The 26704-nt window shown below is 38.7% G+C and overlaps 1 protein-coding gene across 6 annotated transcripts in view; it reads left to right on the top strand.

Annotated features, from left to right (window-relative positions):
• Positions 1-26704, top strand: part of LOC137244755 (uncharacterized) — an 88887-nt gene that overhangs the window by 49586 nt on the left and 12597 nt on the right. For 4 of the 6 annotated variants that reach the window (XM_067774217.1, XM_067774220.1, XM_067774218.1 and 1 more), the window contains 2 exons: positions 14880-18053; positions 23849-23982. In XM_067774217.1, the coding sequence (XP_067630318.1) occupies positions 16525-18053; positions 23849-23982 (1663 nt within the window). In that variant the 5' untranslated portion in view covers positions 14880-16524. Of the gene's footprint in view, positions 1-6526; positions 6772-14879; positions 18054-23848; positions 23983-24459; positions 24691-26704 lie in introns of all 6 variants that reach the window. The other 2 variants (XM_067774222.1, XM_067774219.1) reach the window with 2 other exon arrangements.

Consider the following 26704-nt stretch of genomic DNA (forward strand, 5'->3'; position numbering starts at 1 on the left):
CCGTGAAGAAGTTAACCGGTCCTCTGCCCCAGATGAATCCTCTTCCCCATTCCTCTCTCTGGGGAATAACTGGGGTGAAGGTTATATAGGGAGCAGTTATCAGCATACAATAGTCCATCCTGTTCGGGAAAAAGTCGAACATAGTAAGAAGGCTAAAGTGTCCGAAGTCAGAAAGCCCATTGCCCATATCACGAAGCCTGACCAACGACCGGGCTGCGGCTCCCTTTCCAGCAATATCTACTGGATGTATGTTAAGCATGACATTCAGTGCAAAGTAAGTGTTGTTCTGAGGGCGCCACTGATACCGATCAGCGCCGTCCGTTGCACTGACACTAACATTTTGGAGGTGGTCGCCATGTCCAGTGCTTCCCACCAGACCAGAACCCATAGAGTAGAATCGGTTTGACCACCATCTCATAAAGCAAGTCTACTACTGCTGACGAGAGTCCCCATCTCTATCCGACAGCCCCCCTGCAGCAGTACAAGACAACCGCGTCCTTCCTTCTTCCACATTGGGTCTCCAGGACAGTTTCTTGTCCAAAGCAATGCCCAAATATTTAACCCTATCAGAAAGTACCAACGGTACCCCTCTAATCGAGGGAGTTCTGAAATGGGGCATCTTATATCTCCTTGTAAAAAGAACCAATTCCATTTTCCCCGGGTTGACCGCCAATCCACATGATTCAGCCACAGTATCCAGGTAGCCCTGCAGAACATCGCGCAGGGTGCCCAGAAATTTACCTCTGACTATTATAGCGAGGTCATATGCAACCACCAACCATTGGCTTCCAGCTCCACGAGAAGCTCGTTGACTACCGCAACCCAGAGCAGAGGAGATAGGACGCCCCCTGCACACCTTCCTCTCAATTATGGCCACTTCCCACTCCACTGCGACAATTCTGCAGCATAGAAGTTTTCTAATAAATTCAAAAAGAGCCGCCTCAATTCCTAAACCTACCAGAGCTCTTTCGATTACCCCCCGTTAAGACATTGTTAAAAGCCCCCTCGATTTATAGAAAGGCACCCAGAGCAAACTCTTTGTGTTCTAGGGACCCCTCTATTTGCTTCACAATCGAATTGAGAGCAGTTTTCGTTGATGCAGTACGCATGCTGTGAAGCCGACAGTAACCCCCGAGGAATCCTTTCCCATAGGTACAGGTCAATCAACCGCTCAAACGTCTTAAGAAGAAACGACGAGAGACTGATTGGCCTGAAATCCAGGGTTATACATGAAAGCATCTACCGGCCTTCGGAATGAAGATGACCCTAACCGTGTGCCAAGACTTCGGGATATAGTTAAGTCTGAGGCACTTATTGTATATGATGGGCAACCAGTGGCAGGAACTCCCTAAAGACTTTTGAAGTTGAGCAGGAATGATTCCATCCATGCCCAGATACTTATAGGGCTTGAAATAGCCTATATCTCAGGTTATTTGACTTTACCGTAGTGGAATCGCAAGCATTTCTTCATGGCTAACGACCGCCGACCGATATGCAAGCGAAGATCCCAGCGCAACTGGGACGTCGGAAAAATGATTGTCCAGTAAAAGCTTTATGGACTAATCGCTACTCATCGACCGGTCCCCACCATCATCTCTCAGATATCCTAGAGGGGCGGGATTATTAGAGAGTATTTTACAAATTCTCGCGGATTCATTGCAGCCTTCTACGTTTTCGCAGAAACTTCGCCATGAATCTCGCTTGGCTATCCTTATTTCATATTTATAAATTCCCGGACTCACCTTATAGAGCTCCCAGTCCGAGGGTAATTTACTGCTCCTGGCTCTGTTGAAGAGCCACCTACTGGACGCTCTTAGGTCGTCAAGAGAATCAGACCACCAGGGTGGCTTGCCTTTCCCCTGTAAGTTTTCAACGGACAGGACAGTTGAAAGGCGCTATTGATTGCCGAGTTGAAAGTTTCCACCAGAACGTCTATCTCAGATTCGGACAAGTCCGAACTAACGGTAGGCGCCGCAGGCAATAGCTCTCCCAACTTCCTACAATACAAGTCCCAGTTAGTACTTTTAGGTTTCCTAAAAGATATTTTACCGGGACGTTCTTCGTTCGCCGAGAACTGAATATAACGGTGATCAGAGAAGGAGTGCTCGCTGAGAACCCTCCAGCCAGATATCCGATCTTCCAGTTCTCTTCTAACCAGGGTGAGGTCCAGGACCTCCTTCGTATTACTGGTGTATTGTGATTTATATTTTGAAAAACATATCGTAAACGATCTTCGTAAATTTATCACATACTCAGTATGAAATAAATGAATCAGGCTCAGCTCCCGGGCAAACTAACACCAAAAATTAAAAAAAAGTTTTTTCAATTAGAATGATGTTTTTCTAAAAGGTTTCTCCCCTCGGCAGTGATTTGGCAACCACACCGAGAAATTCTCTGACATAAAAGCGTCTCAGTGAAAACATGTAGTCCGGCCAATTTGTAGGAAGAATTTTAAGGAGCACGACGCAAATTAGAAGAGAAGCTCGGCTTAAATTATTTTCGAAGATATATTTATTTATTATTTATTTAAGGTAACATAACTTTCGTATCTGAAAACGCATAACAATCAAAAAATTTACCTGTAAAATTTTATAATTTTGTTGCATAAATGAAAATATTACGCTTTTACAAAATAAGGAAGTGAAGGCAAGACTAAACAACCAAATGGGTATGAAAAACCATCTGCTTGCACATAAAATATATGCAAGTCATCTTCTTTAAAAAAGCGCGAATTTGAAAATTGTGGATGTGGATACATTTTTCTAGATAAAAACAAAAACAAATGCTTCAACTTTTTCATTTTATACACATCCGCTAATAATTTCATGAGCGCGATACCATGAAAAGTTAATATAAAAACATAAACTAATATACAACAACAAGAAAAATCAAATAGTGAAAAAACTGTGGACAATACGCAACAAGCCAAAAGCATTCATTGTTTTTGCTTTGTTAAACATTTGTGAATATTTGTTTATTTGTTTTTGTTGGTATTTTCACTTTCATTTTTAAAGTTCAGCACACTCAAAATGAGGTAATACAATGATATGGAAAAGAAAACTAAAATGTATAATGAATGAAAAGCTCACCAAAACAAATATAAACCACGAAAAAAGGAAGCAGGCTTATTAAACGTTTAAATAGGAGGCATGGAGGTGGATGCCTAAATGTAGTCGAGTTAAATCTAGTTTTGTTTGTACATTCATACCTACATAAAAATTTAAACAAAATTACAAATGAATAATGTTTTCCGCTGTGGGAGTGTGAGGTTCAACAGGTTAACAGTAAATCCAGAGGGGAAAAGCAAAGCAGAAGAAAATTTGTTACCTCACATTTGCTAGTAAGAAAATCACAGAAAAAGAAGAAACCTTTACAAATTTATTTACGCTCAGTGATTTTCCTGATTACTTCAACAAAAGACTTAAGCAAAAAACTTGCAATTTTCCGCTTGAACTTGTCGACTATATTGATGTGCAGTTTCATTCGACATTTGCAAGATATGATACCACTTTGATTATTTATCGGCGTTGAAGAAAATGTTAAAAAAAAATATAGAAAGAAGAAAAACGTGCACCATCACTTATAAGCACCTTATAGTGTGCACATATTGACCTCATACTTATTTATGGTTATATATGAAAATTGTTGTCGGCATTTTTGTGATGGTTCATATAAAAATATTTACTAACCGAGTTTCTATGCATTGATGTGGCATCTATTAAGCAAAGCTATATTATATACATCTTTTGAAAAATACCTAAGAGGTATTAGAATAACATGGATGTATCGAAAAAATCGCTTAATAACTTGATGTACTTTTGTGGCACACACAAATGTGCCACAAACCCAAGGGGTTGTGTAGCGCAACCCTCTGAAAGGGTTGCCAGCGCAATATATGGCTTCTCCAGCCCAATTGTCAACCTCATCTACCCGCGACAAATCCTGTTTCATTAACAGATGAGGCTCTGGCGACCCCAAGCTCCACATGGAACTAGGGGGTGGGGAGGGAGGGATGACCTTGAAGGTTTAATGTGATCATATAAATCGTTCCCGAGATGGTCGGGGTAGTACCTTAATGGTGCTTTGTTACCGGAACGTACCGGATCTATATCCGGAAAAGGACCATCAACATCGATAACACTCCCCAAAGCCTTCGGGGAGTGTCTTTATCGTTAATACAACAACAACAACAACATATACTTTTGTTGACAGCTGTGATGTTCATCGAGACAGTCGTTTTACTTTTCAGTTTTATGGGATTTCTAGGCTTACTTTGTCTTCGGTGCTAAATCTAGATTCTAAAGAGAAGAAGACTTTCAAAACTTCGAATTCAATTTGGTCACGAGTGATATACGCCAGCACTTCGTATTATCAAAGCTCAGCCCTGAATCAATGCTTTTACTATTATTTAATTTTATCCAGGTTGCATAGTGCAGAACCTATGTCAGCAATATCTGATTGTGCCAACTTGGATTAGATCTTTTGCTATAAGGTTAATTAAAACATCTATAATAATAACATTGAAGAAGGGACGGACTCACACTATGTCATATCACTATATCATAAGTATAATATTTGGGGACCTAGAAGTAGAAACACGCAGATCTACTATATATAGGTGAGGCTAGGTAATCAAACAGTCTCAGAATAATTTCAAGGCCATGCGAGAAGATAGCGCACACCATAATGAGCCGATTAATGGCAAGTATTTAGGGGCATAGAAGCCATCTGGTCGTTGCGGGGTCTGTACCGAATTACCTAACAGAAAAAATTGAATCAATTCACCAACTTCGCGCAATGAGGGCGCGGAATAGTTTCGTACTCATTCGTTTTCTTTTTTGAATGACTGTGGGACTGTATCAAGCTCTTAGGCGTTTCGCAATGATGTGGGTACTACTTAAGGAAATAGTTTGTGATATTTTGGTATAGGTATAATATCGTGAGATTTTGAGAAGAGCTTTGTCTGTTTGTTAACGTTGTATTATCGGTAGAGACATTATCATCGAGTTATCGGTTTATAATTTATTTCTTATCGGCTTGTTATCGAGAGGCTATAGATGTATTAACATCTAGATGAACTGTTATCGGTTTTTGTTTACTAACATATCTATATGTCATCGCAATACGCCGATTACTATCTATTTACAGCAAGCATTTCCACGCTGATTACAAACTTATAACCCGTCGATAATGGTTGTTATCGATAACAAATATATTTTGGTTTTGGTTTCTTGTCTTCAATTTCGTCTCCCATCCTTTACTTTTCAAAAATTAAAGCAGTACATAAACTAAAAAAGTTAAGTTAGTAGTGGGGTATAAAGCCAAAATGGTTCTAAGTGAAATTATTGTACTACTTCAAGCAAGGCTGAAAGAAATATGCTTAAAATAGGTAAAACATAGCAGAGATAAACTAATCCTTTCGTTACATAGTGAGCTTGTATTTTCTTCTTCTTCTTATAGCGATAGAAAGACTCTTAAGGGAGTTTTATCGTTGAGGAGGGCCCTTTGCCGGATATTGTTCTGGTATGTTCCGGAAAATAGTACCTATTGTCATGGTGACAATCAAAGGTTTAATATGACCAAGCCCCTTCCTTTGTGGTCAATTCGGGATCTTTACGACTTCAAAAAATAATATACACTTACATATATGACAAGCTTCATTTCAGGTAACGTGAATAAAATCAAGTTAGTTTATGGTTTATGAACCATGTTTAGTTTTCTATTAAAATATGTCAAACAATTTCAAACCCGCCATTATCTAGTAAGATAGTTTGACATGTCAGAATATGTTCAACTGTTGCATAAAGCCGAAACTCTTATTATAACTGTGAAAAAGCGTAGGAAGAAAAAATTGTTCGATTTTAAAACAACTGGGACAGCAAAGTTCAAAGTACACCATAGTCTGAGCGATGACACCTTTCAGAAAAAATGCCACGGTTATTCAGCTGTTAAGTTGCTGTTGTACAGTGTTATATATAACATCCCTACACAATGTTTAAAAATGAAAATATAGTTTCAGTTATTTGCGAAATATTAATGTGAAAGTTCAAATTCGTACGTTTGAATTAAACTTTTAATTTTTTTTCTTCGTGTAAGAGCAACACTTTTTAATTTTTTTTTTTCGAAATTGTTATTATTGGGTAGATAAACGTTTATAATTGCACCTAATTACATGCAGCTGCCACACAACAACGATGACCATAATAGTGACAATCATGTTTCTAGTGATCAAGTTTGCCAGTTGCAGTGGGTGCCGCATTGTCTATAAGCCAAGAAATAAGAAGAAGACAAGTAAAGTAATGCAGAAATAACAATCAATTTGACGGTCGCAATCAACTCCACTAATTTTTTAATAGTTGGTAAATAGACTTTTGTTATTTTTGCTGTGAATGAATAAAGTCTCAGTGCCATAGTAGGTAAACTGCTTTTCTCATACCATATGTTCCAATTCCAATTTCGTAGCCCAATGTGGCTGTGCTGTGATACAAAATCTAAGTGAGCTATTTTTTCATAAAAATTGTCTAAGCAAAACAAGGTATTAACATCAACCTTATTCGCGGAAACGTATTTAAGCAACCACAATATTGATTCAAAAAAAATTCGGCCTTAAAAACGGCAGATTGTAGTTTGTTTCAATTATAAGCTTAATTGTAAGCTCCTTCGTTTGTATAAAGACAATACATTAAAATTATCATATATAAAACCAAGTTTCCCCTCGGCAGATTTTGAAAAGCTCCACTGAAATGCAAATTACTACCGGATTTCTAAGACGTAAGTATTTTTGAAAAAAAATAAAATTTAAATAAACGCAGTACAAACATAATTACTGTAATTTTTGAATTGTACTTTAATGTGCTTGGGAACATTTTTTTTCCATGGAAGAGATTGGCTGACCTCAGCCTTTTTACCACGCTTTATTCCAACAGTCTACTGCGTTGGTCAGATTACCCACCTCTGAAAAAGTATGCGGTTCAAAAAAGTACCCGGTTCAAATAGTACCCGGAAACGAAAAATTTCTCGGCTCTAAAACAGTAATTTGACCCGGTAAACTACCCGGTTTTGAAAAGTACCCGAATCCGAAAAAGTATCTGGTTCTAAAAAAGTAACAGGTTCTTAAAAAATGTGATCGCTGTATCGCTATTTGACTTCAATAGTAACATAACCCAAAAACACATTGAAACTTATACCCCCAAGAAATTCCGGGGCAGTCAAACAAACCCGAAATTTTTATACTCAGTTGAGCAGAGCTCACAGAGTATATTAAGTTTGATTGGATAACGGTTGCTTGTACATATATAAAGGAATCGAGATAGATATAGACTTCCATATATCAAAATAATCAGGATCGAAAAAAAATTTGATTGAGCCATGTCCGTCCGTCCGTTAACACGATAACTTGAGTAAATTTTGAGGTATATTGATGAAATTTGGTATGTAGGTTCCTGAGCACTCATCTCAGATCGCTATTTAAAATGAACGATATCGGACTATAACCACGCCCACTTTTTCGATATCGAAAATTTCGAAAAACCGAAAAAGTGCGATAATTCATTACAAAAGACAGCTAAAGCGACGAAACTTGGCAGATGAGTTGAGTTTATGACGCAGAATAGAAAATTAGTAAAATTTTGGACAATGGGCGTGGCGCCGCCCACTTTTAGAAGAAGGTAATTTAAACATTTTGCAAGCTGTAATTTGGCAGTCGTTGAAGATATCATGATGAAATTTGGCAGGAACGTTACTCCTATTACTATATGTACGCTTAATAAAAATTAGCAAAATCGGAGAAAGACCACGCCCACTTTAAAAAAAAAAAATTTTTTTAAGTAAAATTTTAACAAAAAATTTAATATCTTTACAGTATATAAGTAAATTATGTCCAACAGATGATGTTCTGGGTCACCCTGGTCCACATTTTGGTCGATATCTGGAAAACGCCTTGACACCACTCCCTTTTAAACCTCTCATTAATACCTTTAATTTGATACCCATATCGTACAAACTCATTCTAGAGTCACCCCTGGTCAACCTTTATGGCGATATCTCGAAACGGTGTCCACCTATATAACTAAGCCCCACGCCCTTTTAAAACACTCATTAACACCTTTCATTTGATACCCATATCGTACAAACATATTCTAAAGTCACCCCAGGTCCACCTTTATGGCGATATCTCGAAAAGGCGAACACCTATAGAACGAAGAGCCACCCCCTTTTAAAAATACTCATTAGCACCTTTCATTTGATACCCATATCGTACAAACAAAGTCTAGAGTCACCCCTGGTCCACCTTTATGGCTATATCCCTAAATGGCGTCCACCTATAGAACTATGGCTCACTCCCTCATAAAATACTCTTTAATGCCTCTCATTTGATACACATGTCATACAAACACATTCCAGGGTTTCCCTCGGTTCATTTTCCTACATGGTTATTTTCCCTTATGTTGTCACCATAGCTCTCAACTGAGTATGTAATGTTCGGTTACACCCGAACTTAACCTTCCTTACTTGTTTATTTTTTTTTTCTTTATTGACAACAAAGGTTAAAATTATTACAAGATTTCTCAAAAAAGCGAAGTTTTTGCGAGAGAAAATAGCTATTTCTATTTTACTCTATTTGTTATCAATTATTATGAGAGGTTACAATGAAAGAAAACAGTAAGGAAATAATAATTGATATTTAATTAAAACTAAAATTTAGCTTAATAATTTGATATTATGTGAGTACAATTAAATATATAGTGTAGAACGTACTTACATCTAGATATTAAAATCAAAATTTGTAAGAAGTAGCCGTTTGACCTCAAATTTAAAGCATTGCACATTTCTTGAATTTTTAACTTCAACTGAAAGTTTGTTGATAAGTTTAACACCATAATGTCTTAGTGATTTTGCACATCTTTCCGTTCGAAAGATACGTGGTTTCATATTTATTCTAACTCTAAGTGTATATTCTGGGGTTGATTCTTCTGGAATGTCTAAATTATGCTTTATTAAGTTATTTTTAATTTTATAAAATAATATTAAAATTTGAACGATGGAGGGAGTTCTTCCGTACATAAAGCCTGTCTTGGTATATCAGTTCACTTGCTGTCCTTAGCGGCAAATTTAAAATGTGTTTTATTATTTTATTTTGAATTCTTTGTATTTCATTTGTTAGCTGTTCGGAACAATTGTTCCAAATTGGATTTAAATAACTAATACAGAAGCCACATGTGTTTTTGTGGAATAAGTTTTCGATTTCTATAAATATCAAAATTTCATTTTCAATTTGTTGATGTGTTCTCGCCAGTTTAAATTGACATCAAACCAAATTCCGCGGTCGACTCTCGAAATAAAGCTGCCCTCCAGGTAAATTCCCTTCAAATCATTAAAACTAGGTATATTTTTATAATTGTTGATTTTTATAAAGTTAGTTTTAGATAGATTAATTTTTAATAAATTACGCTGAAACCATTCTGAAATTAACTTAAGATCACTTTGCATATTAGCCAAAAGGTTATCGATAGTATCAATAGCATACAAAAAGGTTCCGTCATCGGCATAGAAATGCGGAATTCCATTCAAGTCAAGTTTAAATATGTTGGTTATATATAATAAAAATAATGTGGCAGCTAACTTCGATCCTTGTGGAGCGCCATATTTAACATTTTTAATTGAGCTTTTTGTATTTTTGATTAGGATAAATTGTTTTCTATTAGTTAAAAAGCTTTCGAAGAGGTTAATATCACTGCCGTTAACTCCCAACCCCTTAAGCTTTTGGATCATAATATAGATATTTACAGAGTCAAAAGCTCTGCTGAGATCTATAGAGAGCATTGCCGCATATTTATATCTTTCATGAAAATGAAATGGTATATTAATTTCGTCACGAAATCCAAAATTGTAAGTCCTTAAAGGAAAATAGATAGACCCACCATTAAGTATACCGAAATAATCAGGATGAAGAATTGAGTTGATGTACCCATGTCTGTCTGTCCGTCTGTCTGTTTGTATGCAAACTAGTCCCTCAATTTTTGAGATATCTTGATAAAATTTGGTGAGCGGGTGTATTTGGGTGTCCGATTAGACATTTGTTGGAACCGGCCGGATCGCACCACTATAGCATATATCCTCCATACAACCGATTTTTCAGAAAAAGAGGATTTTTGCAATATCTTACTAAATTTAACAGATTGAAGCTTCAAACTTCACCATATACTTCCGTATATTGCACATATTGTTGCCTGAAAAAGTTGATGAGATCGGTCGTATATATAGTATATATCCCCACAACCGATTATTCAGATAAGAAAATTTTCGTAATTACTGCCCTATTTTAAGAGCTAGAGGCTTCAGATATCCACGAATGCTTACGTATATAGCATATATTGTTGTCTGAAAAAATCCTAAAGATCGGTGGTATATATAGTATATATATGGTTGTATATATAGTATATATATATTTTTTCGCAATTTCAGCCCCATTTTAACAGCTAGAAGCTTCAACGTTCACTGAATGCTTACGCGTATGGCATATATTGATGTCTGAAAAAATCATTGAGATCGGTGGTATACATAGTATATATCTCATACAACCGATTGTTCAGATAAGAATCTTTGCGCAATTTCTGCTCCGTTTTAACAGCTATAAGCTTCAAATTTCACCGATTGCTTACGTATATAGTATATATTGTTATGTCAAAAAATCATAGAATTAGGTGATATATATAATATATATATGATGGTATATATAGTATATATGTATATATAGTAAATATATATTTTTTTTTGCGATTTCGGCCCCATTTTAACAGCTAGGAGCTTCAAAATTCATCAAATTTCATCAAATAGTTACGTTTACGCCATATATTGTTGAAATACGTGATTCATAGTCATAGTTTTTACACGGAGACCACAAAAAACCTAAAACTTTGCATCCTCACACAAAGTACATACCTACCTATTTATTATTTTATATTTATCTTAAAAATCGTTTAGGTATGTACATCTGTTCACTATATATTTCTTAGCTTATACATGCGATTATTTGGAGATTACGAACGGGATAAGATTATTGTTCAGCCCCATTCATGAAAGGTATGAAATCTCCGGCACAGCCGAAGACAGTCTCGTCCTTACTTGTTTTTCTTATCTAAGTTTTCGTATAAAAATTCTGTTCAATTGATACTGGCAGATAATGTGCTCAAGTTTTCGGTAAATCCAAACTGATTACCGCTTATTATATTGTTAATTTTAATAAAATGTTTGAGTCAGTTTAGCAAAATGCTTTCGAAAACCTTATCGATTGCACTCAATTTTGTTATTGGCCTGTAGTTTGAGCAAACCTCCTTGCTTCCAGATTTGTGAATGGGAACTACGCACCCGATTTTTAATTCATCTGGATACTGACCGCTCTCGAAGCACTGATTTATAAAATTTGACAAGGGACCAGATAACACGCCTTTATATTTCTGTAAAAATTTTGTTGAAATTCCTTCGAGCCCGTGGGCCGACCTTGGGTTAAGGCTGCAAATTGCACGGCTTACTTCCTGGATATTGCTGTGACTCATATCAAAAGGATGACGTATATCAACTTCGGGCTCTGGGGAGTACTCAAAGTTTTCCGGAGTGTTTGTAATGTTTATAAAATATGTATTAAAAATATCGGTTATTTCAGAATGTTTTGTTAAAACTTTATCACTGTATTCTATTTGAGAGATTTCCAGAGACGATGCATTCTTTTGCCCATATATAATCTGATTAAGAACTCTCCATGTTTTAGCACTAGATTCGATATTTTGTTCTATCTGGCTTCAATAAAACTCTTTTCTTGTTATGTTTATTTTATTGCTCGTTAAAGTTTTCTAAGTTCTAAATTGTGTTCCGAAATACACGTTATTCTGATACTTCTTCTTCAGTTTGTAAAATTTATTTCTCTCTTTGATTAAAGATAAAATTTCGTTATTCATCCATGGTTTTTTAATATTTTTATTTAATTTTTTGACACATTTAGTGCAACTTTCAATACTTATACATAGCTGCCTATGAGAGTCTGAAAAGTTTGTCTAATTTAAAATGGTATTTAAGTGGTTATTAATTTCAAACAGGGTGTAATCAAAGACTTTTATTTCATTTTTTTGCTGTTCAAAGTTTTGTATATTATTATTCACAGTTAGTGATAAAAGTCTAATTGATTTGCAAATATAAAGCCAGAATTGAACATTATTTGCTAACAACAGAGAGCCTGTCGCCAAAAAGTTGGAGGCAATTAATATTTTTCAGTACAACTCAGTTCAACGCAGACTTGTTCTCAAGAGTGTTTCATTTGCAATGATGTCAATATCATAACCGATTTCAAGCAATTGCAAGTTCTCACAATAGAATGTATCATCGCGCTTAAGGTCTTGCGCTAGAATTAACTTCTCCAGCATAAGGTTTCTTAATAGGAAGTCGCCATGAATGAAGCCTTGTTTGGTTAAGAGTAACTCAGAAAGAATTTCAGTTCTCTAGTTACTGGTAATTGGAGTATCTTGTGGATGCATGGATTGAGTAGCACATGGTAATCTGACCATTTTCTTCATATGAGTTGATACATGTTTTTACCAAATTATCGCCTCCTTTATTGAAAAGTTCACCTGGCTGTCACTGATTTTCGTAGCGTTTTTATATTCAAATGACCAAAGTTTACAATTTAATGTATAGTTTCGTTCGCATAACGCTACATTTGTAACAGCATAAAATATTGGCGATAAACATAAACTTCAATAAATAAAAATAATCAGGGTGAAAAAAAAAATTCATTAAGTCGACACGACAACTTCAGTAAATTTTAAAGTATCTTAGTGAAATTTGATATGCACATAAGTATTGCGTTAGCGTTCATCTTCCATCATTCTTGAAAATAAGGAAAATTGGACTATAGCCACGCCCAAGAGTTATAAATCAAAGAGGATATTTATTGTCAAAACGGAAGCAGCCGGATCATGACAACGCCCACATCTATATAAAATATTTCTTAAAGGATCGAAAATGAAAATATTAGAGATTGTTGAATTGATTTTTTTTCTGAGCAGTTTTATCATCATCATCATCATCTTCCTCAAATCCTATTGGAGCATAGGGCCTCAACTACCGACTTAAAGGTCTTCTGAGAGTGTGACCAATCCACGACCATTTACGCTTGGTTATTTCTGTAGCAGCCTTAGGTTGATTTGTTCTATACCATAAGTTGTCATTTCAAATTCTTTCCGGTCATAGAATTTTCAGGTTTGGGCGCAGACATTTATTAATAAAAATTTTCTGAATTAAAGTTGTGCTTTTCCACGTCTCGCAAGCATAAGACAGTACTGATTCAACATTCGAATTAAACAGTCGTAGCTTCGGTTTTAAAGATATTTGACATACCTCCACACGTTTGTCAGTTGCCTCAAAGCCATTCTTGCTTTGTTTATGCGAGACTGAACGTCCTGATCTTCACCGGTTTTTTTCCAACTTGAATTGAGAACTTTGAGTTTTCCTCCAGTTTTCATTGAGAATGTCTTTGTAAGAAATAACTTAATATCACTGCCATTTTACTATTCAAATATTATTCTAACTATAAATTGGATCCATATCTGATATATTATTTCTAATGCTGTTTTTATGTACAGGTCCCTTTTCCTCTATTATTTGGAATCCAAATCTATAAATAAAGTTTTGTTTGCAAATAAGGGGATTCGTCCTCTTAGCGAGCTTTAGGCATTATTGATTTATTAAATAATTTAAAAGTTTAATTAAAATTTAACGATCGTGAGCACACAAAGAAATCTATTTGTACTATGGCACAATTGTGAATATTTGATTAGAACTTACACTGCATTACCGGCAGTGGCTAACATTTGCCAGATGGCAGCGCGTTTATAGATGTTTGATTGATAACTGGCAGTTGCTAACACGCGCCAGATGGCAGCGCAAGTCCATTTAAGTTTATTGATGTTTGATTGATAACCGGCAGTTGCTAAACCTCGCCAGATGGTAGCGCAAGCGCGTGTATGTAAGAACAGCTGAATTCTGTTGATATTTGATATGAGACTTTTATATTTGTTGCGCAAGATGCGCACGGATCCGGCTCGTCAAAAATATTCTAAATGGATTAGGCATTTCCCTTTTTTGCGACAAGAAGCGTTGACCTCTCGCGTAAAACTGTAATAAAAAATTGGACGAAATCGATTAAGGACCAGAGTCAAAAAGAAAATCAATAAACTTCTTTTCTTTATAACAATAAATATTTTTAATAAAATCAACGCAAAATCAAGGCCTTTGCCTTTCTTTACATAACCTCTGTAGTGAACTTCTCATGGTCCGACTAAACTATGGTATAAAAAAAAAATGTAAGGCGCGATAACCTCCGAAGAGATCTAAGGCCGAGCTTCTCTTCCAATTTGCGTCGTGCTCCTCTTGATTTTCCCTACAAATTGGCCGGACGGGACCTAGATGTTTTATGCCGACTCCGAACGGCATCTGCAAGGCAGATGTGTTTTCACTGAGAGCTTTTCATGGCAGAAATACACCCGGAGCGCTTGCCAAACACTGCCGAGGGGCGACCCCGCTTAGAAAAATTTTCTTCTAATGGAAAAACCTTATTTCTAAAATTTTGATGTTGCTTTGCCCGGGAGTTGAACCCGAGGCATACGGTGTGATAGGCGGAGCACGCTACCATCACACTACGGTGGCCGCCTGTTGGTTAGCCTGTTTTCGGCAACTATGTAATCAATTACTGGTTCCTATTACTTTATTAGTGATGAAATTTCCAACCCTAAAATCTCACTGCTAAGTTTATCCTCAACATTAATATTGTTACCAACCGCCATATATAAAAAAATTTAGTTACAATTTCAAATTATTTTTCATTACAGGTTGCACATTAAGGAAATGCTTTGTTGCTAGCTGACCAGTAATATATAACAACAACAAAGAAAATGACATTGCTCATGCCGCATTTGCCACTAACACCATATAACTCGCTGCCGCATTGTTGTTGAAGCTTTTGAAGAAGCGGCCAAACACGCCAAAGTTGGGTGCCCCTTTTGTGGCATGTGAGTTAACAGATTGCCGTAAATAACTACAAATCTTTATAGCCGTTAGTAGTTTGGGAAATCCCATGAGATATAAATATGAATTTCGTATAGCAACAACAACAATATGACGCCCACACACACAAGTCCAATTACAAAAGGTACTAGCAAAAAATTTAAGGAGTAGAAATAAAGAAAAAATCTCAAATAAAAAATAACAGAGCGATTAGTGAAAAAATTGCAATTAAACAAGAAAAACGCTCTTGAGCAGCAGCAAAGACCAACAACCGGCATTTCAGCAACAAAAACATTTCCAAATAAACTATCACGATAAGCATAAAATATTACAAATACAACAAAAAAATACAACACCGCTTATTGCGCGTTTTCCTTAAATTGCTGCATTTAGTGGCAACAGCAATAAGCAACAACGTACAGCAACAACAAAAAACTAGCTACACGAGATATCCGCAACAGGTACACAATATTTAACAACAACCATTTAGCTGCAATTCCGTTGCGAATTAGTTCAAGCGTGCGCAGATATGGAACGTATGTAAGTGGTAGCAAGGAAAGAGACCAACAACAATATTTCTATTAAAATAAAAAAAAAACATAACTGAAACGCAGCTAACGTCCGCGCACAAAACGTCAATTGCCTATGGTGAAGTGCAACGACCGTGCTGTCACCGACACCGCCACCACTACACAAAGCACGTGCCGTAACAACCTTGGCCACTACATCAATTGGATTACTTATCAGTTTGCTTCTTTGGTTTTTTATAGTTTTTTATTCACACAAAACGCAACACGATTTTGGTGTTTGCAAGTTCAAGAGTAGGCGTAAACAGCTAGTTCCGTTCAATTAGTGAGGCATAGCAATAGAGCAGGCCGCATTACGCTACACAAGAGAGCGCCACGCCATACAACAATATTTTTAGTGGCAAGCAAACAGGAAGTTGTGGCAGGAACCAAAACGTGTGTGCAACTTTTCAACAAAAAGTGTGACTTGTCTCAACTGGAATTGCGCTTTGGTTTTACCGAAACGAATTGGAGGTTGTCAACCTTCAATATATGATGCGCGCACCTCTCTCACTTTTCCCAACTTCCACAGCTCAAACACATCCAACCAGTGAGGAATTCGCAGCATTGCTATTGATGCATCATTGAAAGCAGGAGCAGCGCGAAGCGTAAAGTGAAGCATAATCGATTTGTATACAACATTAACCGTAGCGGACTTACTAAATTTGCCAACTACGTGTGCGGATGTAGCTAACACAACACAGTTTATCGGTACGCCAAAGTATTGAGAAAACAAAAAAAAATCAATTAACCCACCCATAATTAGTTTCTATTAGCTACGCAACTAATCATAGCAACCTATATCAATCCAGCGCGCACCTCATAGCTACTTACAGAACTGCGCCCCTCCTGATAAGCTTTTTTCAACGCAGTATCGCCCCAGACGTGCCGTGCTCAATGTAAAATGTTAGCTGCCGCCAAATGGAATCTCCTTACCACAATTGTTGCCAGTTTATTACTCCACGGCCAAGCTACTGAGCCCACACCTGCTCTTTCAAACTCTTCCAATGCCGAACATATTTTATCCGCCCAACAAAAAGGTGAAACAGAAGCACACGCGTATTCAGCGACGCGACAGACGCGCTCAACTACAGCGTACACATCTTCGCATACACCATGGCTGCCAGCCGCTTTACCTGCCATTGCGACGCCTACTCCAAACAGTCAACATAGAGCGCGTAATCTTTATGCACCCTTCGAAACATTTAGTAAAGTTGATAAAGCTCCTTTCACAAATTGGCGGCGTCGAGCCGATGGCAGAGTAGTGCAAACATTTGGCGCATATCGCAGTGGGCGTGCGCTCACCCAGCAAATACAATCAAATCAGCGACAGCTGTACCCGTATCAGCAGTCACATTCAATGGCGCAGCGTCGCTCAGATGATGTCACCACAGTGGAAGTTATACCAGCGCCAGGAGTGGAAATAACAAGTAGTACTAGCAACGCTGCTACCGCCGCTAGTGGTACCGTTCCAATTACAATACCAAAGCAGATTGTACCATATGTAAGTGACGCCGCCACTGACGCCCCTACCACAGACGCTGTAATAGCAAATGCAACACGTAACTCACGTCAACGTAATTATGTCTACATACCGTTACAACAGTCAACCAGCGCTAGCGCATCTATACTACCAAAACGTAATAATAGCTATTTTGGCTACTTGGGTCCACCGACCGATGCTGTGGCTGCAGTGGCGCGAGAATTCCACGACGAAGCACTACATGCGCATACAGATCGCAGTGATGTTGTGAGCGCGCCGGCGCCAGGTAGTAGCTCGGTTAGTTCAACGGAAAAAAATGAGTTTGACAATGATGCGGCCGCGCGTCGTAACGGTTTGAAATTCCCAAGCTATAGCTTAAAACCAGCAAATCCTTTTTATCCGCAGGCTTATCGGGAAGACAATCCTATCTTCATGGAGACGTCAGGCTATGAAACGCCATATAGCGAGGACATTTTATCTACACAATACGATCAGGATACACGTCATACCAGACAATTAATTTATGATAACGCCGATGGTAAACCACTGTCACATCCGTTTGAGTTTCCCGGTTTGGTTTCGAATAGTAAGCCGCATTCTTTAATTTCTGCCATTGCTACGGGGAAATTGTATCGTGAAGAGGTTACAAAGTTTGGTGATGTGAATGGTCCTATAACAGCTTTACCACAACGTCCACAGCGCGGCTTATTTTATGATGACACTGAATTTAGAACTGGTCCGCCACGTCCGTATATACCGCAGAAAGCTTTCAATGAATTTGTTGGCCCGAATGGTCCAGTAGAATATCAAGGATCGAGAAAAAGTCGATTATTTCCATTTAAATCATCGCGAAGTCCGCGTGTTGTTTTCCCAGTGAACGATAATATTGGTACGACAGGATCGAGTGGTACAGGGAATGGTGTGTACTTTAGCGATAGCGTGGCATTCAGGTAAGTTATAAAGTTTTCACTTCTATAGCGAATTGAGTATTTCGAAGCACTCTTTTGTGGATTTCAAGAGTTCTTAAGCGCCCTGTACACAAATCAAAGGAATAGGTGTAGTGCTGTGAAGGCTTTGATGGAAGCGCACATCGCCGACAGAGCTTGGAATACAGACATAACTTTTTTTGTAGTTTTATGTGTGTACAAAGAGAAAATTTGAGCAAAGAATTAACGTATGCGGTGATCACTACTTGAAGTGCGAGCGGAAACGAATTGGTTGCTTGCTTTGCTGAGTCTTCGTCGCTGCGCTCCCACGACATGTAGGTGAACACCGAATATTTCCGAAACTCCATATATCTCTTTAGTGCACTACTGGCTTATGTCTTAGATTCTAAGAGGATACTTTGTGCAGGCCTTCCAAATGTTATTCCCCACGTCTTTTTGCAAAGTTTTCTATCTGCACCTCCTTAAACCTTCAACTAGCACATGTCTTCCACCGAATGGACGGTTCGGTGTAGTTTTAAACCATGCCCCTTCTTAACGGTATGAGCTTGCTAGTTGTTGTTGTTGTTGTTGTAGCAATGCTCGCCCCACCTAATAGCCGCGGCCGATCACAAATTGTCATCAATATCCTCTAACGGGAGTTCAAGGAAACTGCCGTTTCAACAGGGGTGGACCATAAGGAAAGGGGTGTTAGAGGCGTTGGTTCCACATTACAATTAAAGAGATGGTTGGTGTCATGTGGGGACACATTGCAAGTGGGGCATACATTTTGTATGTCGGGGTTGATTCTGGATAGGTAAGAGTTTAACCTGTTACAATATTCAGAACGAAGTTGAGCAAGAGTGACACGCGTTTCCCTGGGGAGTATGCGTTCCTCTTCCGCGAGTTCTGGATATTTTTCCTCAAGTACTGGATTCACCGGGCAATTCCCAACATAAAGGTCCGACGCCTGTCTATGGAGTTCACCAAGGACCTGCTTTTTTTTTTCGCTTCATACGGCTGGGTTCTCAGGTGCCGTATTTCCTCAAAATGCTTACGGAGATGACTCCTTAGGCCCCTAGGCGGTGCTGGTTCGTCAATCAGATGTCTGTTGGGATGCCCAGGTTTCTGGGTATTCAACAGAAACTGTTTGGTCAGCATCTCATTTCTCTGCCTGATGGGAAGTATTCTCGCCTCATTATGCAGATGGTGTTCTGGGGACATAAGAAGACAGCCCATGGCGATTCTGAGAGCAGTATTTTGGCAGGCCTGTAGTTTCTTTCAGTGGGTAGTTTTTAGGCTTGGCGACCATATGGGTGACGCGTAGCACGTAATTGGCTGGCTAATTGCTTTGTATGTGGTCATGAGCGTTTCTTTATCTTTTCCCCAGGTACTGCCAGCAAGGGATTTGAGGATTTTATTACGGCTCTGAATTCTCAGAACAATTGCGGTTGCGTGCGCACCAAAATGTAAATCCTGATCAAACGTCACACCTAAGATTTTGGGGTGTAGGACAGTCGGTAGCGTAATGCCATCGACGTGGATGTGCAATATGGTCGACATTTGGGTCGTCCATGTTGTAAATAAGGTCGCGGAAGATTTAGTCGGTGACAATGCCAGGTTTCGCGAGGCGAAAAAACTGGAGAGATCAGGGAGATAGCCGTTTATTTTATTGCATATCTCATCGATCTCTGGGCCTGGGCCTGTGTCCATTATTGTGCAGTCATCGGCGTAGGAAACGATTGTGACTCCTTCCGGTGGTTAAGGTAGCTTAGATATGTAGAAATTAAACAAGAGTGGGGATAGGACACCACCCTGTGGCACCCCTTGTCTAATTCTCCTTGGTTTTGATGTTTTGTTTCTGAATTGCACCGATGCCTGCCGACCACCCAGATAATTTGGGGTCCACCTTTTAAGACATGGGGGAAGGGTAGACCCTTCCAGGTCTTGCAGTAATGAGCCATGGTTGACCGTATCAAAGGCTTTCGATAGGTCTAGCGCCACGAGTACTGTTCTATGGTGGGGGTTTTGATTCAAACCGCAATTTATCTGGGTGCTAATGACATTTAGCGCGGAGGTAGTGCTATAGAGTTTTCTGAATCCATGCTGATGAGGGACTAGCTGCAAATATGCTTGGAAATAAGGGAGCAAAATGGCTTCAAGCGTCTTTTCCACTGGCGATAGGAGAGATATCGGACGATATGACTTACCTACGTTAGCTGGTTTCCCAGGCTTTAGTAGCGGGACCACCTTGGCCATTTTCCATTTCTCGGGTATGGCAAAGGTGGAGAGAGACAGGTTGAAGACATGCGCTAAATATTTGAAACCCTCTTTCCCTAGGTTTTTAAGCATCGGCATGTCTATGCCGTCTGGGCCCACTGCTTTGGATGGTTTAGCGCGACCAATGGCGTCCTCAACCTCTCTAGCGCTGATGGTGATTGGTGACGCGCTGAATTTGTGTTTATGTGCGTGTTTATTGGCTCTCCGTCTATCTTTGTCGACCGTAGGATGCATTATATATTGTCGGCTGAAAGCGCTCGCGCATTTTCCGCATCCGACAGCACCTTATCGCCAAAGGCGATGGAAACTTTGTCTTTGTGCTTAGTCGGATTCGATAGGGACTTTACGGTGGACCAAAGTTTACCTACACCGGTAGAAAGGTTACAACATCTTAGGTGCTCTTCCCATTTCGCCCGCTTGTGTTCGTCCACAAGCAATCTGATGCGTTGGTTTATATCCCTTATTTGGGGGTCGCCTGGATCAAGCTGTGTTATAAAGTCGCGTTCACTCGCTAAGCTCGCGGCCTCCGCCCGGAAGTGGGGCCGGATTTCGGGAATTCTCCCGGCGGGAATGAAATATGCCGAGGCGGATTCAATGACCTTACGGAAGGCACGCTCCCCTTGGCGGGCATCAGTCGGGATAGGGAGGGCAGCAAAGCTGCTGTCTGTTGCAGATTTATATTCTTCCCACTTTCCTTTCTTGAAGTTTATGAAAGTGCGTTTTTCGGTGACGATGAAATCGGCGGTACCCTCGAACGAAATAAGTATGGGCAGGTGGTCGGATGCCAATGTTACCATCGGCTACCAGTTGACGCAGTTGACGAGTTGTGCGCTCACGATTGAGATATCTGGCGAGCTATGACAGCTTCCTTCCATACGTGTGGGGGCGTCTCCGTTTATTGTGCAGAACCTCGTTTCTTCTATTTGATCCGCCAACATCTCACCCCTACTGTCCGCCCGAAAGTTTGAATGCCATAGGTCGTGATGGGCATTGAAATCGCCTAAGATAATGCGATTGTTGCCAGTGAGTAAGGCCTCGATTTTAGGGCGGTATCCACTGGGGCAACAGGTGACAGGAGGGATGTAGATGTTGATGATTTCTAGATTTGCATCGCCTGAACGGACAGATAGGCCTTGACGTTCTAAGACATTGTCACTGCGGTCAATGCCAGGATCAAATATATGGTATTGCACAGAGTGGTGTATAATAAACGCGAGGCCGCCTCCATTTCCACGCTCGCGGTCCTTCCTGTGGACATTATACCCAGAGCAGGTCTGCAATGCAGATCTAGCTGTGAGTTTAGTCTCTTGAATCGCAGCAATGCGGATGTTGTGCCGCTTCATGAAATCGACTATCTCCGTAATCTTCCCAGTCAGTCCATTACAGTTTAACTGCAGAATTCTGAAGTGCATGAGGGGTGACGGCGCCACTCTAGGGGTAAGTGACGGGTGACTATGCCTAGGTTGTGGAAGGCCAGGACGCAATTGCTGTTGTGGCCTTGGGACTGAGCGCCCTTGGGCAAGCATTGGGGTACCCGGATGATTTGTGTTTGCGACCTGGCAACATGGCGCGATGAAACCCGTCGAGGGGTTGCCGTCGCGGAGACCAGAACATCTAGGAAAGTGGCTCCACCCAAGGCAGGAGCTGCATTGAGCGGATGTCGCAAACCTATATATTCTGTGCTGGTAGACGGTGCAAACGGAGGTAGGGACTAAGAGTCTGTTTCCCTGACCTGCACGATTGCTGTCAGGAAAAAAGGGGGGAGAAGAAGACGGGGGCAGGGGCTGATGCTCAGCATTGCTACCAGCTCTACTACGAAGGTAGTAGTAATGAGTGGTATCAGCTGTTTGAGTTTTTGGCGCCGTGGGGCGCGAGCAGCAGCGGGTACTTGTTGTGGCTTGCTGAGCAGCGAGGCTGCTGGAAGGTAGTGGAGGGGCGCTTAGGCGTATACTACGGGACGCCCTTGGGCGTGAGCAGCAAGGAGCCACAAAAGATTTATAAAAGTTACGTGGACATCGGGTTTTGGGATCAAGCCCAGAACAACCTGTCCGATGCAACCATCCCTTGCACGAGACACACTGAACAGAGTATGACCGTCCTAAAAAGATTCTTTTCTGGCAAATGCAGCAAAACCATTTCTCAGTACGACGGACCCGGATTGGGTTCGATACCTTCCCGGAGTAAGAGAATATGTAGCAGTCCTGCTGCAAGGAGATGCTGGGAGGATGACAATTTGTGGGAGGGACGAAACAAATTAAATGGGGTCACACTGAAATGACAGTCCTTGGTCGGGAAAAATTCCGAGTCGCTCCGGTACATAGAACCGACTGCCTTGGGAAGCTTGCTAGTCATATTATGTACTGATCCCAGAATAATCGTTAATTGCTTAAATAGGAATCTCTAATTTTTGGTTTTTTTTTTTTTGAAGATGACTTTCTTTTTTTTTAATTCTTAGATGTGGCGGATATTTGAAAGGTAGCCACGAAAAAAAGTGTTGAGCGCCAAATTCTTAAAGCAATGACTTCTTGAAGATATTTCACAAATAATATTGTCCTCTTACATTGCTCAAATATAAATTCGTATAATATAATTGTTTCATAGTTTGTGATAAGCTGAATACAAAAACAAAATTATCCATTATTCTATAACAAAGTTTTCTTTTTTTGAATCATTTTGTTTTGTTAATTTTCTTACGGGGCGAATAATAGATGTACATTGGAACGATTGTCCGCCATCTCTTGTCAAATTTGGTTTGAGGACAACCTGGTTTCGGTGTTGTTCCATCTTCAGTGTCATTTGGCTTTTTTGCTTCCCTGAAAAGTTATTTTTATCAAGTCATCCCTGGTCAAATTTGGTTTGGAGACGAGTCGATTTTTGAGTTGTGCCATCTTCGGTGCCACTTTTCATTCTGTTCGCTTTTTAGGCTCGTTTTCGCTTAATGCTGTTGGGTTTCTTTTAATTGTATAACTGGTGGGAAAATTTGATAATATTCCAAAAACCAACTCAAATGGTGAGTATAAATTTTCTGCATGTGGAGTAACTAGTTGGAATATGCGTAAAATAGAAGTCATTATTAATAATTTTCGAAAAGCTCAAATCAGTACTCTTTAAGTTTGGTTACTTTCACGTGATTCTATTGTCTGATAGTGATATGGTGTGGGAAATGGATGGTGTGATGGGAATGGTTCACGTATCTACTAATTCGACTGCAGACATTTTTCATTAGGTCGTTTACGACTTATATTACCCTCTCTGATTTTGTTGTTCTTATAAAGATGTACATGAGGATAAGTTGTTTAACTAAGGCATTTGCTCTTATTTTGGTGCCTTAACTTTCAATTGAATCACACTGCATTCATAATATATATCTATATCAGTTTGATATACGTAGTGGTCCGAAGCTATCAACTGTTATTGATTTGAATGTTGTCGTAGATTTGTCGGTATTTGGACCAAAAAATTGTTCTATATATCGGATTCATGTTTATGCACAAGTTTTTACTACCTATTTCATATTTCACTTGAATTTTTAAAAATTCTAGAGATCAAAATTTCGGTCTCAATGATTTGGCTGCGATACAAGATGTCCGAAATGACTTTAGTTTGCAAGATATAGACGGTACTTCAGAGAGCAGCTTAACCGGTGTGCCTTCATCGGGTACATTCAAGGAAAAAGGTAAGAATATCGATTCGCATACACAAATATTAAGTTCACATATAGACAAATATTTTGAAAGGTCATATAGCATTTAGTCATTAGTTGTACATAAATTTGGAAACACATTTTTTTGGCTTTACAATCATCAAAACAATACATGGAGAACTCACATATGAAATCTTCTCATCACTTCTTTTATGAGCTCTCTTGGTGCTTTTGGTGGCTTTTAGGCACTCTAAAAATTAAACTATAAAATTTCATTCAAACGTTAATAAAAAAACATTATTTTCAAAAATAACACGCAGTTTCAAAAAGTGTACATAGCGAATCGGGTGGCTTATGTTATAAAGCAAAACGAACATTTCACATTTTCTTAAATCTTTGTAGTTTTTGCGGTTTAATGAATTTGCCAAATTCGCGAAAAGCTTTTTTCTCTCCACATTTCTTTCTAAAATATTACAAATAATAAATTTCCGAACTTATTCTTCCACGCAGTTGATATCAAATCCGATTTAGAGTGTCAACATCGCGGTGGTACTTGTGAATTTTTTCTTGCTTGTTGGATGAGCGGTGGCCTTCTTCAGGGCACATGCAATGGTCTTTTACGAGGTTGCTGTCATCGTACAGCAAAATCAGCAAACTTACGCACTTCCGACTATGTGGGCAACACAATCGATTTGACTGATCTTCCGCATAAAAATTATGGCCCCGTTAAAAATGATGCCAGTGAGTTGTGTAATGATTTGTTTTGTTTAGGGCAATTTCCTTTTCTAATTGCACAACAGCATGCCATGGTTGATGGGAATTAGTTAGTTTGGGAAAGGGCTGTAGTTACACAAACACACATAAATATTTAGTCGAACTTGCACTTTGTTAGGCGCATTACTAAAAAGCGTCAACTACTTTTATACATATGAATATATTTTTTGTTAATACAAAAATAACGACCGATTTCGTTTCCTACTATATAAGGGACGTTGGCGTTAATGTTAAGTTTACGAAAATGGGGGTCTTTTACTGTCCGCTTGTTATCTTGGAAGTTTAGCGCTAAAAAATTTTTTTTTTTTAGTATGGCGATTTGGAATAAAAATTTAGTTCTATTACGCAATTTACAAGAAAAAAAGCTGAATTTGCGTTTTGAGATTTGTCCTAGGGCGATAAATTCTGCTTTGCTATAATTTATCTATATCTATATAATATATACAAAATCAAATTATGCGTGTGTGTGTGTGTCCCCTATGGAATCGTATTTCCCACACTTCAATCATCATAATTTCCTTCGATCAAGACGAAGGTTTCTCATATTTATAAATTAAGAATTTTAAATTTAAATGTTTTTTTTTTTTTTCAATTTCACGTGCGCCACTGGGTGGTGCGACAAATTTTGTATGTCACCAAAAGTTACTCATACGCCATGAACGTACTTAAGTGCAGAACTTTTGTTTGGTCATAGCATTGAACTCGCAAAAAGTTAAAGCGATTGGATTGAGTGGTTGAAAAGTTTTTATTACATTTAAGCATTCCATTATAAATATGTCTATATGAGATGATAGACAAAAATTGTGCAGCTAAAAATTTTGATTAAGTTATGAGATTTTGAGTACGAATTGTGTGTGACAAAATAAAATTTGAAAAATAAAGCAAAGAATGATAAATTAGAGAAATGAGGGACCTAAGGAAAAACAAGGAGAGTGATGGAGGGTGTAAAAAAGGAGAAGGAGAGATAAGGAAATTATAAAAGGTACGAATGAGAAAAATAGGGAGATAAATTTTGAAGACGATCAATAAAATCTTATATACTGATTGCTTGACTTTGAGTAACGAGAAGGAATGCGTTGAAATACGTCTTCTTATTTAGATTTGTTTCTGCTCAGCCCGACCAACGCCGGGTACTCTCCTAGTATTTCATATATTTTTATTAAGTCAAATGGTAACAACCTTACTCACTATATTACAGGTTAACTAAGTACCAGTTTAACAATTTTAAAGAAAAATTTATTGAGATAAATAATAAGACTCAATGCGTGTCTCAAACAGACCCATTGACATGGCAAAATTCAGTTCAAGGCTTCTGGATAGGTGATTACACAAGACCTCTTAGAAGAGGTGCGAAATTGAAGTAATTCGAACACAGCACTTCAACGCGGAATGTACTGTGAAACCGGAGACCTCCGTTAGGCACACTGAAAGTCAACTGCCCAAGTAGTTCTGAGCAGTCAATGGAACCGGATATGTTGATGGAAAAAATAAACATTAAGTTTTGAACAAAACGTCTAATTTCAAGTGGCAATACATTGACAAGCATGCATCTAGCATTGTAGGTTGACAGGGGATTAACAAAGTGTAGAGGTTGAAGAGTAAATCGTATGAATTTGCGCTGAATTCTTTCAAATCTTAAAGAGTGTGAAGTGTATATCAGATTCCAGATAACTGAAGCATACTCTATCTTTAAACACACTAGGGTATTGCATAGGATTTTCCTGGTAAATGAGTCCTTGAAATCCTTAGCATATCGTCGCAAGAAAGCTAAGGTGGTATAAGTCTTTAGTATGAGAAAGTTTACATGATTACCAAAAGTAAAAGTTGAATCAAAAATTACGCCAAGATCGCGAAGCTAATAAATTGATGCAAGAGCTACATTTGAAATCGAGTACACGAAAGAAATCACATTCGTAGACTTAGTATATGTTATGTGACGGCATTTATTAATATTGAGTCGCAGATTATTTTGAAAGGCCCA

Source organism: Eurosta solidaginis, chromosome 3 (assembly GCF_040869045.1).
Source record: "Eurosta solidaginis isolate ZX-2024a chromosome 3, ASM4086904v1, whole genome shotgun sequence".
In the NCBI taxonomy this organism is placed as follows: Eukaryota; Metazoa; Arthropoda; class Insecta; order Diptera; family Tephritidae; genus Eurosta; species Eurosta solidaginis.